The following is a 19277-nucleotide window of genomic DNA, read 5'->3' on the forward strand; positions in this document are numbered from 1 at the left end:
CCCCGCAATGAAAGCAGATTGGTTGTCAGAAATGACTGACCCAATCACCTTTTGTAATCTATTTGCCAACAGTTTAGATATTACCTTATAAATAACTCCAACCAAAGAAATTGGCCTGTAATCGCCAAACGATTGAGGGTCCGGGCATTTGGGCAGCAGAGCAAGAAATGAAGAATTGCAGCCTCTTGACAACTTGCCATGAACAAAAAAATGATCTACAAGAGCTTTAAAATCACCCTGAAGCAAATCCCAAAACTTTTTTATGAACCTGAAGTTAAAGCCATCTGGCCTGGGGCTCTTATCTGAACCACAATCCCATACTGCCTTCTTCAACTCTTCAGAGGAAAATCTTGATACCAATAGCTGCTTATGTTGGTCTGATGGTTTTTTCATAGCAGGGACTAGGAATCTCGGCCGATTTGCCTTTTTTTCTTGAAACCTATCTTTAAAGAATGACATCGCCTCATTTTTTATCAATGTCGGATCAGTGCACCAATCGTTCTCAAGTAGCATGCCATTAATCCTGTTAACCGAAGTATGAACTTTGAACAAGCCATGAAAAAAATTCGTGTTCTCGTCTCCATCACAACCCCATTTGACTTGGGACTTTTTTTTCATATCAGCTCTACGAGTATCTAGAATCAAACCAAGTTCAGATTTCAAACGGCCATGAATGATCAATTCTTCAGACGAGAGACCCCCATTTGTTTCAGGCGATTTTTCTAGAACTTCCAGCCCAGAATAACAACGATTGATATTGTCATCCTCAAGCTGTTTGTTGATTAGATTCCACGCCTTGATATCTATCTTAATTTGCTTCAGTTTCTCTCTAATTACCACATCTGGAGGACCCCTAATGCCCACCTTAGCAATAGCCTTAAGAACTATCTCAACGAGTTCAATTTTTTTAAGCCAAGAGTTAAAAAATCTGAAAGGAATCGGACCAAAGTCGATAGAGTTACAAGCCAAAAGAATGGGATTATGATCAGATAACTGATCTCTATCCAATGCTTTGAACTCGGCATTAGGCCACCTACTCATGAAAGATTGGCAAACCAATACACGATCGATCTTGCTAAACTTTTTTAAGCATGGAGTCCGATACGTAAACTGAAACCCACCCATCTTGTATTCGACCAAACCCGCATTACTAATGAAGTTATTAAAAATAGTGGCACCAGAAAAATTAAAATCTGAATTTAAACGCTCGTTTGGGTAACGGACCTCATTGAAATCACCAGCAAGAATATCGTTTCCAGCCATGATCCCTTCTAACGATGCCCATAAAGCACGTTTGGCTCTTAGACCTTGAGGGGCATAGACATTTATGACATTCATAGTTTCACTTTCACCAAGCAAATGACCAGATACCCATAAGAAATTCTGATTTTTCACCACATCTAATTTAGAGAATAATTGTGGATTCCACATGCTCACCAAGCCACCTGATCTACCATTAGCATCTACCCCATCTTTGATAAAATTAGAGTTTCCCCAAAGACCATAAAAGTCTATTTTCAAGTGATCAGCTAGTTGTGTTTCTTGAAGACAAATAAAACTTACCTTATTTTGATTTTTTAACCTTTTAATCCAGGAGACTTTCTTGCCATCTCCTATCCCTCTAATGTTTAGAGAAATAAAATTCATTGGGATAAATTAGTGATCCCATCACCAATAATTTCTTCTCTTACCTCATCTTCGTGGTGTTGTAGCTCTACTCCAACAAATTTAGTAGCTTCCACTTCAAGTTCGATTTCACCAAGACCCGTATCTTGATTATTTATGGTGGTTCCCTCCAAGGTGTCAGGTACATCATCTGGGAAGAACATTGAAAAGGAGAGAGAACCACATTATTTATGGTGGTTCCTTCCAAGGCGTTTGCTTTTTTTCCGATGAGATACGCGAGTCCAACCAGTTGTGTCGCCATCACGGCCATGGGCCGTTTGAGTTTTGTGTTGCACCATGAGAGAATTTTTTAAACTATTTGTTAATTAATAAAACAAACATAACAGCGGACGACAACTGATTGGTGTAATATAATTATTTTTTTTTTGTAAAAAGGAAATAATAGAGACCTGTTTTTATGAATATAAGAGGTCTATATAATAATTAAAAGACTACTAGCCATAGAGAGTTGTACAAGATGTCTCTATTAACCCAAAATTTGGTCTCTATTTGATATTTTGTAGTGGTATAGGGGCACCATTTCCAGCTTTCCAAAACACAACTATGTCCGGCCACGTTCCTATTTGACCATCTAAGTATTAGTATGTGGTTTTGGTGTAAAATGGTTACAATCGCTGTAAAAAGTAACATTGCAATAACCATAAATACAACTAAATTTCTAATTGTTCCCGATCTCAATCCCATTCATCATCATCATCCATCACCGCTTGAATCATCCGTGTTTGCTTTGAGGTATTCACAAACATAATCACTCTGCTAGTTCAGATATTTTATCAAACACTTTATGGGCGTTACCTATATGATGAAGATAACTAAAACCAAGAATTCAAAAAATGCAAAGCGTAAAAACTATCTAACCACAAAAGCTATCATTTTCTTACACAATGGTTTGAAATTACATCGTCACAGCACCTCGCATACTATGTATAGTCGATTGTCGCGTCGCCTGCGGACCATGCAATTAAGGTAATATATTTTAAATTTTTTTAAAAACATGCCACCTAACTAAATTGATTTCTTTTGAACAGTGATAACAGTCAATTGTTTGAAGGAATTGGCAAGTTACAGATTACATGTACGATAACATGCACTCATGGGGTTACATGGCATGATGAATAATTAAATGGAAACAGTTAATTTGACAACTTAATTATTACTTGGTTTTTCTTCCTCACAAGCATTCACTGGCAGATTACATGATGACTGTTGTCGATTTTAAGTTCAGACGAATACAGTCGATCATTAATTTCTAAACTCGTTGAGTAGAACTTCCATCCATAGATTAATAGATCAGAATATGATACAACAAAGGAACAAATAAAGCACGCTTGATTTAAACAAACTTGCACGCTAACCAGATGACATACTCCCCCATCCTTAAAACATAACCGCAAAAAACAACAATACAGTAAAACGTGTGCCAGACAAAGTTTAGACTCTTATTTAGGAATTCAACAGAAAGTAACTAATTAATTAAAAAGAAGGTCACGCATAAGTGTCCATGCATCAATTAATCCAGCTTCTGTTGAGGAATTCCGCAACCTGCAAGCTTAATCACTTCCTGAAATCCACGATGCAATATATCATCATTTGATATATATATATATATACACGAGAGTAAGTACCTGCGCGTTGCGGCGGTGAGATAGTGGGATGATAGGTCATAAAGTGTGATAGTCAAAGGCCTTAACCGTACGGGCTCTGCCCTCGGATTTAAAAATTCGTCGAAAGTATATGGAATGAAATCTCTAATGAAAGAGCATGAAATTTTAATAACACACATATAATTTTTATAATTTATCGATGTACGGTTTGTGAGATAAAAGATTTTGAATGAATTGTAGGAGTAAATGATTTATGGATGAGAGAGAAAAAAGATGATTGGTTGAAATTTGAGGAGAGAGAAATGGTGTTTGGTAATATAGAATTGATAGAAGAAGCATTTTGGGGAAGTAAAAGTTAAAACTTAAAATTTTAGACAGGGAAAATCTGCTTTATAATATAGTATATATATATATATAAATGTCTGAGCCCCCATGCTTTTCATGGATTAAAAAACAAGATGTGAGGGGTTCCATACCCAAGTTGGGTATCTAACAGCCACATACTCCACACCATATATCATATATATATGGTGTGGAGTATGTGGCTGTTAAACACCTAAGCTTGGCTGTAGAACCCCTCATATACCAATATTTTAATATATATATATGTATAAATGCTTGGGCCCCTATGCTTTTCATGGATCAAAAAAACAAGATGTGAGTGGTTCTACACTCAAGTTGGGTGTCTAACAGCCACATACTCCATACCCTCATATATATATATATATATAGGTGAGTTATTTTAGGACCACCCCTTATTTTAGGATCGATTAGGACCACATCATAATCATCATCACTGACCACCACCACAACCACCATGATCATCTTAGACCAAAAATCATGTTTCAGTTAACTTACACATGTGTAAGTCATGGTGGTCATTTCGTTTTCGGGTGGATACGGTACGGGCGTTGCCCTACATCCGTTCTAAACTGGTTATCATGGGATGCATATGGGAATCGTATGGATTTGATGGGCGGCAATCCAAGAGATGGTAGCGGTTTATACGGTACGGGCTCAGCCCTTGCTGCCGGTGTCGGGTTTGCCGGAGATGATGGTGGTGGCCTTTGATGATGGTGGTGACCGGAGGATCATGTAGTGGTCGGAGATGATCATGGTGGTGATCGGTGACGATGATGATGTGTAAATTACAATTTACACTTGGTCCTAATAGTCCTAAAATAAGGATGGTCCTAAAATAGCTTTTCCTTATATATATATATTTATATATATATATATATATATATAGGGATGGTAATATAAGGCTGTCGGGTATCTAAGCTTAGGTGTAGAATACTGACATATTAATTTTTTAAACCATAAAAATCATGGGGGCTCAGACATTTATTCACTAAACAAGATATAATAAAATATTAGTATGTGAGGGGTTCCACACCCAAGTTTAGGTATGAGACAACCTTATATTCCCTTTTCCATATATATATATATATATGTTATTCAACTTACGTTAGAAACAACACGATTTAACAAAACTATATATGAGAACTTACTTGGAATTCTAGTGCCTCCGTAAGTTGTTCTAGAACTACTTTTGCGGCTGGCCGTTTTTCTCTATCTTCTTCTAAGCACTGGTTGGCAATCGTTTGAAATGCAATCAATGCTTTTGGCACGATCTGTTTCTTTAGAGGCTCAAATACAAAGTCATCATGTTTTCCTTTTTCAAAACTCTCTTTGGTGAAACCCGGTAGAAATCTCCCACACAAGATCTCAAACAAAACCACCCCAAATGAATAGACATCGGATTCTATGGTTAAGAAACGCGACTTTTGGTAAAGGGGGTCCAAGTATCCTGATGTACCGCACACATGATCAATGACATAGTCTGTTTCCTGATTTATAGGACTTATCAAGGAAAGTCCAAAATCAGCAAGTTTTGCTTTCCACTCGTCATTTAGTAAAATGTTAGCAGTTTTGATGTCCCTGTGTATCACTATTGCTTGTTTTCCAGCTCCCCCATGAAGGAAAGCCAGCGCAGTTGCAACATCAATACATATATTAAGCCGTTTCATCCATGTAAGACGAGCATCCTTGAGATACCTATCAAGACTTCCTCGAGACGCATACTCGTAAACAATGATTTTTGCATCTTTTTCATCACAATAGCCTAAAAGACGGATGATATTCTCATGGCTATACTCAAAAAGAATTTGGAGTTCATTCCTGAATTGTTGTTCCCCTTGCCCATGCCTTTTATCCAATCGCTTTGCAACAATGGTATTGAACCCATCACCTTGTGGAACTTTTCCTCTATAAACTTCCCCAAATCCTCCTCTGCCAATGAGATTTTCACGATGGAAGTTTTCTGTGGCCAATTTGATGTCTTCAAGTGAGATTATGGGTTCATCCTTGTTATTTTCCTGTCAGCCATGAGAGACCAAATAAGATACATACAATATTGATAATATCAAATATCAAATTTTGAAGATGGTAATATTCATAATAACTATGTAAAGTCGATGCGTACTTTAATAAAAACATCAATAAATACAAATTGTATGTATCTTATTTGGTCTCTCATGAAATATAGGTTGGGTGACATCCAAAAACATAATCGCTTTCTTGTAAAAGGATACTAATTAATTGTCAGCAGGGATCAAAGGTGTGAAGACTAGCTATAAAGGATCACATACACTTTCAAAGATTAACTTACTTGTAAGAGTAAGGCTTTCTCAAGCTCGTCAACGACGCTTCTCATTGTTGGACGTTGGTTTTGAGCTTCTGCCAGACACTGATATGCGATTTTTACAAATATGTCCAAAGATTCTTTGTTGGGTCCTTTATTAAGGTTAAAATTGTTTCGACCACTTTCTTCCTTTATTACGGGATCTATCAAATCCATTTGTGGGCCTTCTCGGAAGCATCTCCGTGCCACAAAGGCCAACCCTTTGTCACTCTCCTCAACATATATTGGGTCATCTACTAACCTCCCACATAAAATTTCAAACAACACTATTCCGAAACTATATACATCTGATTCTCTTTTCAACTTACCAGTCATCTTATATTCCGGATCCAAGTAATAACAATTGCCACCATAATTACTTAGACGGAGTGTGTCGTCATTTAGATTACGGAGTGTGTCGTCATTTTGATTCGGGGGCAGGAATATCGAGAACCTAAAGTCAACAATCTTTGCACCCCAATTCTCGTCAAGTGCAATGTTCTCGCTCATAATATCACGGTGTATTATCATCTTTTGGTTCTCCATCTCATAGTGAAGGTGCTTCAATCCGTGTGCAACATCGAGGCATATTTTTAAACGTTTTTCCCAAGAAAGAATTGGCATGTCCTTGATGTTTTTCCAATAATCAGCAAGGTATCCATTAGAAAGATGCTCAATGACAAGGATCATCTCATAATCTTCTTGACAAAATCCAACTAGCTTGACTATGTTGGGATGCTTACAAGTAGTAAGCATTTCAATTTCTTTAAAGAACACTTCATCATCAAATGTACCTGTGGTGCGTTTTATAACAACTGTGCTGAGTCTCCACGGTAATTCACATTTATTCTTCCCTTCTTTGATGGGAAGATTTTCTTCGTCAAAATGCTTGAGTTCTGCTATGTATACCTCATAGTATATGGTATTTCTAATACGGCATGCCTTGGAAAAATTATCAGTAGCCAACAGTATATCCCTTAAGGGAATCTTCAAGTGGTCCCATTTCTTTATCTGTAAAACCAATACTAGCTAGGGGTTAATTTTAATGTTTCGTTTAACAGCAATATCATATATATTAACAGAAACTTCAACAAGATATAAAAGTTAAAAGATAGTACACTATTTCAATTCGGGAAACAATATAAATAGCTCCTTCAACCCTGTAACCATCTAAATAACGAGTATTCAGTACTAATGTGTCATAATGATCACGATAACTTAATCTTATTATAACAAGAGGACAACCGTATGATTAACTTATGACATGAAAATTAAATGTTCACATTATCCAGCCATGCGTGAAACCTCAATTGGGTTTTGCTTACAAGTTACAACTACGTTGGTTTGCATCAAGTGGGTGAAATGGATTGCTTTGGGATCAAGTTGGTTGGTAGCTTATTAGTTAAGTTATGGGAGTTAGTCGGTCGACCTGAGAACCCAAGAAGTTATCCGAACCGGATTTGATAAAAAATAAGTTGGTGAGTTGACAGGTAGAATATACCTAGGCCAAAGTTGATTTTAATCAAGCCGGTTTCAGATCGAGATTCAGATATAGTTATCAAATTTAGTATACTTAAACTTATCTTGGTATATCATTAATTGGTTTATATTTCATGATAAATTGTAAAATTAAACTTTGAAGGACAATTTGGTTTCTTTTGTATTAAAGTAGTACTTGTTTGAATGTAGGTAATTAGAGTCAAGTGTAGACTCTTACTAACAGCTATATTCGAAAACACTTGCTAAAGACCACGGGTGAGTTTCGTACCTCATTTTTAAAATGTTTTATTGTGGTTCAAAGTGTAGTCTAACTCTTTTATAGTACCGTTGTTCTGAATGATTGTTTGTGCTTAAGTTTAGTTTTGGCTATATAAAATTACTTGATTGTTTGGTTGTTTTTCAAAATGGAATGAAATAATTAAAAAAATGACTAAAATACCCTTGTAATAAATATAAATATATAAAATATACAAGATTTATGTCATTAAACAATTATAGCATCTCTATATATAACTAAAAGATGATATGTTTTTGCTTAGTTGATATTAGTAAAAGCATGCCATGTAAGATTTTGTATGATTTGTCATTTTTTATTTTTTTTTATAAACTTTTAACTTAAAAAAAAAAAATTGCCATGTGTATATATCCATGTCATTTATATTATTCCTAATCATTATCCTAATCATTAGGGGGAGAGGAGTCATGTAGCTTAATTTTTCATCCCTCCCAAATCCCACCAATCAAATACCTCCAACTCAATTTCTCTTTTCAACCCTCTCAACCAACTCTTTCAACCATTTTCAATGGCATTCATCACCTTCTCAACCCTCCCAAATTTTTTTTTTTCTTTTTCATTTAATTTAATCAAACATTTTTTCTTTCACAATTAAATTAAATATTATTTTCATTAATTTATTAATAATAATTAATAAGCATTATATTATTAAATAACAATAACAATATATATTAATATAACTAAAGATAACAATAATATAAAAATATATTATATGAAGGTACTTTTTGTATATACATGAAAATTGTAGGGTTTAAATTGGAAAGTGTGGTGCAACTTTTGTATATACATGAATTTGTGATCTTCCATTCTTCCTTCTCGACGACATGCTCTTCTTCATGCAGGGTTTTTCTTTTTTAATTTATTTAAGCTTTGAAGCTCAAAAAGGGCTGGACCCCACTTCCCACACGCTCCCCCATAAGCTCAACGGTCGAAAATAACCCAACCCGCAGCGGGCTTTAATCCCGCCAAGTCCTAGCCCGTCTTCAAGCCGCCTTGATGGCGGCGGTGTTCTTCAACGGCTTGCTCAACCAGGTGGCCATGCCGCTGCCACTCCCTTCCCCCTTATTAATTAATAAAAAAAATTCTTTCATGCAGTTAGTTTTACAAAAATAAGTTATGCAAATCTTTAGTTACTGATACTAATCTCTTTTTACCCTTTTAATTTATTAGTATTATTATATTTATTATGTATTATTTAATCTTGTTATATTTAATGTGGTTAATTTAAAGCAAATGTGACTTAAGTCTTTGAGTGTCAACTGTTTACTTATTTGACATTTTTTTTTTTTATCTTTTTAGTATTTTGTGATACTATTTAAAGAAAATACTTAATCAAATCTATTATTTATTATACAATGAATAAAAACATTCAAGTTTTAAAACTTAGTTGTGTACTTATTAGGTTTAAGTTATTATCAAGAGTAATAATTATCGATTATATCGAATTATTTTAGCATTGAATTAAATATGATATAGTGAATTTTTTCTTTTCATTTTTTGAATTTTAGAAGATCTTATTTTATATTTTAGTTATTAAATAAAAGTTCAATTTTTTACTCAAATTCAAAAAATTATTCACTTTTTGGAAATCAACTATTTAAATTTATGATTTATGCATTGAAATTAAATTTATTTGATGATTTATTTATGAGGTATATCTTATATACTTTTATTTAATTTATTTGTTATTACATGGTTGTATGATTTAGACATATTTAAAATACAAATTCATTGATTAATATTAAAATATATTTATTTAATAAGTAAGTTTACATTTGAATATATTTTTGCTATAATACTATAGTTTTATACATTAAATTTAGAAGATGCATTATTTATCTTTAACATATTTTTGGATAAAAATTATTCATCATGCAATGCATAAGCTGCATAAGCTTAATCTAGTTAAACGTAAACATAAGTTATGATTGTTTTTCGTACCTTTCACCATGCAACGCATTAGCTTAATCTAGTTAAATCTAAAAATTATAAGCATCTCTTTACTATTTTTTTTTCTCTTTCCCAAGTTTATACATATATAGATCTATGGATAATCTCTATTGAAATGAAATTGAAATAAGGTAAAACAAGAAAATCTTTTTCTACACGTTCCACCTTTATACCAGATCATAATCTGAAATTGAAATTCTTCTATTTCATAACAAATTATGAAAAACGGTTTCTAAAACTTTGAATTCAAAACTTATGACAATCCTAATTTTCATACAAAATATGTTTGATGTCGAAATAAAGCTTATAATAATCTCAAATTTCAAGTTTGAAGACTCGATTCAAGTATGGGAAAAGTCTGACCCACCTGCCAAGATTATTAAGTCATTTAAGGTATCAATTTTTAGGGTTTTTATCATTATTATTTTTAACTCAGTCTTCCTCATTTAAATTCTAATTTTGTCATATACTAAGTTTGTCAAAATTGAGTGTTCTTATTTTTTTTTTACTATTAAGGAGCTTTTCATATTTATTTTGGTATAGTTTCATTAGCCTTTTATATTTATTATAAACAGATAATCATTGTATAAGTCGCCTTGCATAACACCAAATTTTGAACATTCCATAAGTTACAGTGCTTGATAGACGATATTTGTTTTTTTTGTGGAAGCAGGGTTATCAGTTATTGTTTTGATAATCACGAGAGGTAAAGTAATATAAAATATTAAAAAAATTTGAGTTATTGTTAGTATGTTTATAGGCTGGACCAATTTTATTTGGTAACATCCGCATAGGTTGTTTTTGTTTTTTTGCATGTATATGATGGGGCTGATTTCTACATCTACTTTAAATGTTCATTTAAAACAGTTTGATTTAATGTGCATATGGTTTTGCTGCTACCAAGTAATGCATATATGTTACAGATGATGTGTTTTGTCTTCATTTCCCTTTTAGCACCAGTTGTTTTCTGCCACCAACGTTTGGAAATATGCTTACACTATATGTTGTATTATAGTTGGTGACAATAATGGGTCTGAGTATCTCAATGACTAAGATCAAAAGTATCTCAATGACGATTCTTTTAAAATCACAACCTATATAACTAATTTCCTTTTTTATTTTGGTGTGGTTACACTTTTTTATTGGATATTGATGTGCTTATACTTTTTAAAAAGCAGATATAATTAAAAGGTTCTCCCGAGTTGTTTGGAAGATGATATAAGAGAAAATGTTGATATTGTCTTTCTAGGAACGGGTTCAGCTCTACCTTCTAAGTATCAAATGTCTGTTCCCTCGTGGTGAAGAAATGGTGACGAGCCGAAACAAAGGTAATAGTAAGCCTATACATATAACTTTATGTTCATGTAGATTAATCTGGCAAAGTTTACCGTTTACTAATAAATGGGTCGATTTGGGTTTCCTTTTTTTAACTGGGCCAAAAATACGGGTTGAAAGTAGTCAAAAGTTATCTTTATTGATCGTGAAATTTAATCTTTAAAGTAGTTACTGTGATTATATAGTTTTGCCTTTTTGTGACCATATCTAAAATTTTAATGAAGATTATAAAATGGACTGAAAGGTTTTTGCAGGTAACCCAACTTGAGTTGTCCCATTTCAAGTTTCAACCCATTACCTAACCTGCCCATTTTGCCAGGATTAAAATTATCTTTATATATATATATATATACTTGATGCCGTCAGAGGTTAAAATGTATTTAGATTTCACATATCCATGCAAATCATCGTACAGGCTTTGACAAAAATACTCACTCTCAGACGAGATTTAGCCAGAGGCACGCCCCATGATCCTTTAATAGTTCTTTCCATCTTGGTGCTTGGGCACTCAAAAGATTCCTAGATACATACAAAAGATTTGAAGATTTAGATATGCAGTTTCATGCTTGTAGGAATATAACATAAGCTTCTTGAAAATCAACTTATAATCAGTCAAATAATTATGAACTTCCAAACGAAAACAAAAATTGATTCTGCTTTTACTGCTGAAATTAGTTGCAGAGTCAATGGAGACATAATGCACTGGATTATCAAAAAAAGTCGAAGGATGTGCTTGGAGATGCGGGTTTGGATGGTATCATCAGTTTTTGAGTAGTGCATTGTGCTCAAGCTTTTGGGTCTTTTTGAAAGGTGTGGAATGTGGATATAGTCCCCACGGTGATGGTAAAATAATACCAGGGGCGGCTTAGACATGGGCCGAGGTGGATGACCGGCTGAGGCCCGATTTTTTAGGGGGCCCAATTTTTAATTTTTTTTTTGTATATATATAAAAATTATACATGTTTTTTTAACTTAGCTCATTACAAATCTTAAACATTTATCCAATAAAAATATAATGATACTTAACCCAAAAAATTCCACTTATATATCTTATATGGTAAAAAAATTATATTAAGCCTCTTAAAAAAAACCTAACCCTGCGCTGTTGTGTTGTGTGCTAAAGCCTACGAATCTGCAATCATTTATCATTGTCACAATTCACAAAAGTCTAAAAGGTAACAAACAACACAGTCATATCTTTGGAATTCAAACTATCAAATTCAGGATAGTATTTACTATTATGATCGGACTTATTTTTTAGATTTAATGACATAAAATTTTGATATTATTCAGTATTTTGCTAAGTTTATTGATATAATATTTATCGTTATTTTTATATCTTAGTTAATATATTTATAATTGTTGCACCTATCTCCCGAGCCTTTTTTTTCCTCGGCCAAGGTCCATAAATCCTCAGAGACGGCACTAAATAATACGTACCTGGTTGGAAAGTGTTTTATTGTGGTGTCACTAGGCCACGACCTGAACTAATAGAAGTTTCTCGAGGAACAAGCTTATACATAAGGTAAACCGTTTTAATTTGAAACAGTTTGAAGGTAATTGTGATTTTTAGTAAGTACAATCAGTTTATCAGTTGTACTAAAACAGGCATTAGAAGTAGCGCTTGGGCGTGCTTATGCTATTTAAAGCTGTGAAATTTGACAATTAGCTACTACATCTCTCTCAATTTAAATGTCCCGTTTTGATTTATTGGGTGTTGTTCTTTCAACTTTGTCCTTAATTATAGTTGTTAATAACATGCATGTTCAAATTTGAAACATGTTGAGTCATGGATTTGCTGGTAGACTCAACAAGTAAAAGCGTCAGCGAGTCTTCAGCGACTATCAATATCTTTGAGTTGAAAGGATAAGTTCATTGACTCACCGCCATGTTTTGTAAGTCAAGTATGGGCAGGAATATGAAGATAAGAAGGCTGGTTCCCAAGGACACGTGTTGATAGATTAGGATGGAGCCATGTGACCTTGTACCATTTTGGTACTAAGGTATTTCTCTTTCATGCCGTTTTCGGAAAGAAAAAAAATGAAGAAAAGAGAACTCTGTAGATCTGATTTATCCGCCAATAGATGATTGACAACCTTCATGTGTCGACATCTATTGGGTTGTCATGTGATGTCGTTTATCCTCTATATAAGGCATCATTTGACCTAGCCGCAACCTTGTTGATTCATTCTATATCTATACACTTAGTGTGTTTTTCTCTCTTGTATAATTGTTAAGTTTTTGTGTGTGTCAAAAACTTAACAATATTTTCTCTATTCTTTCTTTGTAAACCAACCACGTATTCACCGTTTAATCAATGTTACTTATGATTAAACATTCTTTCTTTCTTGTCTTATGTTCTTAGAGTAATCTACATTAGTTGTTTAATCACTTAATTGTTGCAAATTTGGGACTTTCAGTTGGTATCAAAGCAGTGTTTCGATACACTGAAACTGATCTGAAAAGCGTTTGCACGATTATCTTTCTTTCTTTACTTTTACTTTTCTGCATCTAAAAAATCTTTTCTTTTCTTTTCCTTAAATCATTTTCTTTTCATGTCTTCTATTCCTACTCTGGTTAATACCAGAGACTTTGGGTATGTCCTATCTCACCAAGATTTGAAACTCATGATTTCGGTTCTTGGGAAGAGAGAATGCTCCTACACATAGTAGGAGTTGAACCTTACTTAATGACTATTCTGACCAGAGGGCCATATGTACCGGTTCTGGTTACCAGGACCAGGAGCCACTTCTGATGCTCCTGAGGTTGTAACTGAGCTCATAAAACCAGAAGTACAAGGGACTGATGATGAGCGTAGGATTTTCAATCTAGATGCTCGGTTAAGAAATCTTAGTATCAACACCCTTCCCAATGACATAATGAAATCTGTCATCAAACTTTCTTCTGTTAAAAAGGTGTGGGATAATCTTTGTACCAGATTTGATGGTACGGAAGATGTTCTTGCTACTAAAAAGATTGATTTAAAACGTGCCTATGAAGGATTCTTTTCTCTTCCTAACGAGAGTCTGGATGGCACTTATAATTGCTTTAAATTCCTTTTGAATGATATGACGAATGTTGGCATAGAGCATGATATGCTTGAATTATGTCACAAGTTCATTGATGTCTTGCCCAGCAAATGGCAAGGCTTAAGGCAAATTCTTAGAACTACTAAGCAGCTGAAGCAGCATGACTTATAGTGACTCTATGGCACTCTTCAATTTGAAGAGAGAGCCCTCGCTCAAAACTTGAGAGCTGAGGCTGAGTCCAAGAGGCATGCTGGTTCATATGCTTCATCTTCTTCTTCTTCTTTTTCTTCATCTTCTTCTTCTTCCTTACCTAGTGTTTCTAATATTCATGACACTCTTGCCTTGGTCTCTGCTGAAGTTAGCACCATCCATGTTGACTGCAGCAACTCCACCCCATCTCATATCCAAGATCTTGTCAATGACCTCCATTTCGAGGAGAGACAAGAAATGTTCTCGGATTTCATGCAATTTGTTCTTATCGCTGGCAAAAGATATTCTAAAAAATGGAATAGTCATAGGTCGAATGTTTCACAAAAGCCAGTGGTAAACAAATCACAAGAAGAATGTTGGAGATGTGGTCGGAGAGGCCATTACCAAAAAGAATGCAAAGTTTCTATTCCTTCTTTGCATGCAGCGAAGCCCTCTTATTCGTCAGCAAGGCCCTCTTCAGTCAAGCCTGCTGATGAATACAAGAAAAAGTACTATGAGCTTCGTGCTAAGATGGCTGATGTGGAAGAAGCCAAAGCTCCTGCCAAAGGTCTTGTCGCTGAAGAACATGACTGGGCTGATTCTGATGTCTCTGACAGCGAGGACTTTGTTGATGCCATCTGCTTCATGGCACTCGCTGATGACCAGGCGCTGATAAAGGACCAAGTGTGCTCCAATCAGTGGGTGAATGTCACACTCAAGAAGATATGCAATTTCTCCTCTGCTTCTGAAGAGGATAAACCTAAAATTCTTGAATCTCTTACTTGTGATATTCAGCATGTCGAGTCAATTCGTCTGACCTTCAGTCCAAACTTAACTCAGTAAGTACTGAGCTAAGTGATAAAACTGACAAGCTCAAGGACTTAAGGAATGTCCATGTTGAGCTTGAATCTCAAAAGCTCCTTAATCAAAATCTTTAAATCTCAAATGAGGAACTGAAAAATAAGGTCGTTGACCTTGAGAAAATTGTCACCTCGTGGTCCAAAGCTTCCAGGCTTCATGACCAAATCTTCAGCAAGCAGGTCCGTGCCCAAATGAAAGCCATCATTGGTGGTGACTATGAAACTGCCGCTGTTATCACTAACATGTTCAACGACGGTCTTGCTTCTGAAGAGAGGGTTCCTCCAAATGTTGTTACTTCTCCTGAGGAAATGCTGAAGTATTACTTCATTAAAGGCATGAATGACTACCATTCTGAACTGAATGATGAGTCACCCTCATCCAGCACTTCCACCTCTTCGTCACAAGCTGAAACTAGCTCATTAGCTAGCTTTGCTAAGACAGTCTTTCCAAACCATCCTATTATTGACAAGATGCCTAATGAAGGTCGTGTTCAATATTCTTCTTCCCAAACATTTGAAGGAAATCCTTCAAGTGATGATTTTAAGCCTCTTGTTCAGCTTTTAACTATTAAGTCTAATGTTGTTAAACCTTTTAAAAGGTGCAAGCTCGCTATTCCATATGACTACAGCACTCCTCAGTGAACCGTGCATGTCAGTCAGCCTGCTGAGAATCCTGTTCCCTCAGCAGTCGCTGAACACCCTGTGTCTCAACCCTCGTCCTCTTGTAATCCTTCTCATGCTGGCAGAAAGTCTATTATGCATGATCGCTTGCTGAATAAATGAGCTAGGTTTGCTTATGCTCATTATTAGCAACCCAATCCTATCTATGTCCCAAAGGGAACTTATGTACCTCAGCAACCAAGACCTGTTCAGCAGGTTAGACCTCTCCAGCAAATAGGTCAGCAAGTTGCTCAAATGTATCATTGGTCTTAGCAACTTAGACCTGCTCAGCAAGGAGGTCAACGAGTTGTTCAGACTTCTTGAAAGTGAAGTCAGGATCGATTAAATAACGATCTAACAACATCTAAGTGTGTGGAATCCACTTAGATTCATCTTTGAGGATTCTGAATAATTATGAACATATATGCACTGATGTTGAATCTGGTCGTTGGGTGGATATCATCATGAAGAAGGTTAGTACATTCGGTTTTGAGAAGGATGAAGAACAAAAACTGGATCTTTTGGTTCTTATAGAGGCTGACATAACTTATGTTGAAACTGTGCGTTCAGAGAGTATAAAAATGTTTGAAATAAATTCTTCTGAACTGAACGCCAGTCAGGCCAGATTAAAAGAACTGAAAGATGTTCAGTTGGCCTTGAAAAGTTATCAGTCTCTGGTTTCCAAACTTGAATTGGAAAAAGAAGAATTAAAAATAAGTATACATCTGACCGGCACGGGGTATAGATCTCTACCCCGTGCACGTAGGACGATTTCTGTCTAGACTAAAACCCTCAAACATAAATTCTGACCTAATTCTAGTATTTATAGGCTGCTTCACGGGCTGTGCCTCTATCTTGTTCATGGGCTTTGACTTCCTTTACATGAAGTACTTGCCTTGTGCTGACATCATCAAGAAGTGATGATGACATCATCACGACCTTGAAGACATCTTTTCTTCTTCATAGTCAGCCTACTGAATTGCATTGCAGCGGACAACAATCTATGGACGAAACGTGCATCTACACTTCTTATGGTCCTTCCTCTTCAAATGCTCAATCTAAGGGCAAGTCAATTCTTGGCCCTTCTCCCAAGTCTCTTCCTTTTCAGTCTAGGAAGAAAAAGATTTCTCCAGCAGCATCAACTTCTTCCTCCAATCATAAGATATGTGAGTTGACCTCACAACTCAAAGAGTTTCTGATTCAAAGTCAGAATGTTGGAAGAAAGTGTTATCTTTGTGGTGAAAGAGGACACATTGCTGCTGATTGTAATGACAAAAACTCTAGAAATCCTCCTGAAGTTGTCATTTAGCCAAATCCTCCCACGGCTTCTGCTGCTCCTTCCTCCTCTGTCATCGCTAAGCAAACTCCTCCAACTGAATCAAATAGCAGCTTGGGTGATGCAATTGTTCTCACTAAGGACAACATTGATGAGTTCATTGCCTCTCAGCGAATATCATTTCCTTGGTCACATGAGATTATCTCAAATGGACATGACCATACTCTAGTGGAATATGGAAATGATAATCAAGCGAATAACTTGGTTATTCTTGACACTGGAAATACTGTCACCTATGCCTCCGAAAATCAAAGTTACACCTATGAGGTTACTCGTGACATGCTCCCTGCTCATCAACTGGTTGAAAACTTTCCCGTTGATGAAAACGTTGATCCTAGAGCCCCTCTTCATCTCTCTACTGACGATGACATTTATGTTCATCTTCCTCTCTCTGCTGATGACACTGTCAGTGGAGAAAATCTCGATTCTACCTAAATCCTTCTATTGTTATCCATGCAGGCTTCGCTAGGAAAAGAAGTGTGGTATTTGGACAGTGGCTGTTCAAAACACATGACTGGATCCAAGCACCTGTTGGATAACTTTGTGGAGACCGATGGTCCCACAGTTGTGTTTGGTGACAATTCTACTGGCCAAACTGAAGGATATGGGTCTCTCTCAAATGGGTTGATCAAGTTCACTAAGGTTGCTTATGTGAATGGATTAAAAACACAATTTGATCAGTATCAGTCAGCTGTGCGATGCTAACTACAAGGTTATCCTTGATAAGCATCAAGGCACAATAATTAATGTCAATAAAGAAGTAGTTTTAGTTGCTTCTAGGAAAAGGGATATCTACTAGGTTGATTTCACTCCTGTCAAAACTGAAAGCGCGACCTGCTTCTTTTCAAAAGCTGCTTCTCAAATCAATTGGTTGTGGCACAAGCGTATGTCGCATGTGAATTTCAAAACAATCAATTCTCTTTCCAAGAAAAATATTGTTCGAGGCTTTCCTCCTCTCAATTATGAGAAGGACAGGATTTGTGGTGCTTGTGAAAAGGGTAAAAGCCACCGAGCCACCTTCAAAACCAAACAGGAAAATTCAATCATTGCCTGCTTCCATCTCCTTTACATGGATCTCTTTGGTCCTGTGAATGTCCAAAGTCTAAGGGGTAGCAGATACACCTTAGTTATTGTGGATGAATATTCGCGATATACTTGGACAATATTTGTTCATTCTAAGAGTGATGCTGCTAAAGAAATAATTAATTTCATTAAAAAGATAGAAAACCTCAACAGCATACGTGTTAAAAAAACTTAGAAGCGATCATGGCGCTGAGTTCAGAAACCACACTCTTGAGACTTTTTGTGCTGATCAAGGGATTAGACAAAATTTCTCTTCTGTTCGTACTCCTGAGCAAAATAGGGTAGCTGAAAGGAGAAATAGAACTCTCATTGAAGCTGCCAGAACTATGCTCAGTGAGTCTTCCCTTCCTAGTAAATTCTGGGCTGAAGCAGTTAGTACTACTTGCCATACTCAAAATAGGTGTCTTATTGTCAAACGACATGATAAGACTGCCAATGAAGTTCTTAAGGGCAAGAAACCACAAATTGGTTATTTCCATGTCTTTGGTTGCCCAATTTTCATCCTCAATGATAAGGATCATTTAGGTAAGTTTGATCCCAAAGCTAGTGATGGCTACTTTCGGGATACTCTTCTATCAGTAAAGCTTTCAGAGTTTTCAATACTCGCACTCAAAAAGTAGATGAATCAATTCATGTTACTTTTGATGAAAGTTGTTCAGCTCTTGGCGATCTCTTAAATGAGTCATCTGCTGAAGTAATTCTTAGCGATCTATCTGACTCATCAGAAGTGTTAGTGACACATCATGATGTTGCTGACCAAACCATCGCTGAGCCTTCAAGTCTTTCAACAAATGTTGAGTACATAGCTGCTTACTACTCCCTCAACTGAACCTCAAGTTGCTGATGGTATCACTGAGGAAACCTTTCATAATGCCTTAGCGAATCCTCTTTCATGAGTCGCTGATGACGATACATCTCAGCAAGAGGTACCCACTGTTATCAGTGACCCTCCTGTCAACAACTCTTGACCTTCTTTAACTATTGATCTCTCTACTTATTCTCTTACACCAAATGATCCTACCACCACCTTATCCATTGTCACTCACTCTTCCTCCATCCATACACCC

At 35.8% G+C, this 19277-nt stretch overlaps 1 protein-coding gene across 1 annotated transcript in view; it reads right to left on the minus strand.

The window, feature by feature from the left end:
* Positions 1–2944: 2944 nt before the first annotated feature.
* LOC122598806 overlaps positions 2945–19277 on the minus strand; it is a 42806-nt gene continuing 26473 nt past the window's right edge. Inside the window, exons 7-10 of the mRNA XM_043771293.1 lie at positions 11489–11572; positions 5962–6984; positions 4802–5668; positions 2945–3247 (exon numbers count right to left, since the gene is read on the minus strand). Of these exons, the coding sequence (XP_043627228.1) occupies positions 3197–3247; positions 4802–5668; positions 5962–6984; positions 11489–11572 (2025 nt within the window). The 3' untranslated portion in view covers positions 2945–3196. The remainder of the gene's footprint in view (positions 3248–4801; positions 5669–5961; positions 6985–11488; positions 11573–19277) is intronic.

This window comes from Erigeron canadensis, chromosome 5 (genome assembly GCF_010389155.1).
Source record: "Erigeron canadensis isolate Cc75 chromosome 5, C_canadensis_v1, whole genome shotgun sequence".
In the NCBI taxonomy this organism is placed as follows: Eukaryota; Viridiplantae; Streptophyta; class Magnoliopsida; order Asterales; family Asteraceae; genus Erigeron; species Erigeron canadensis.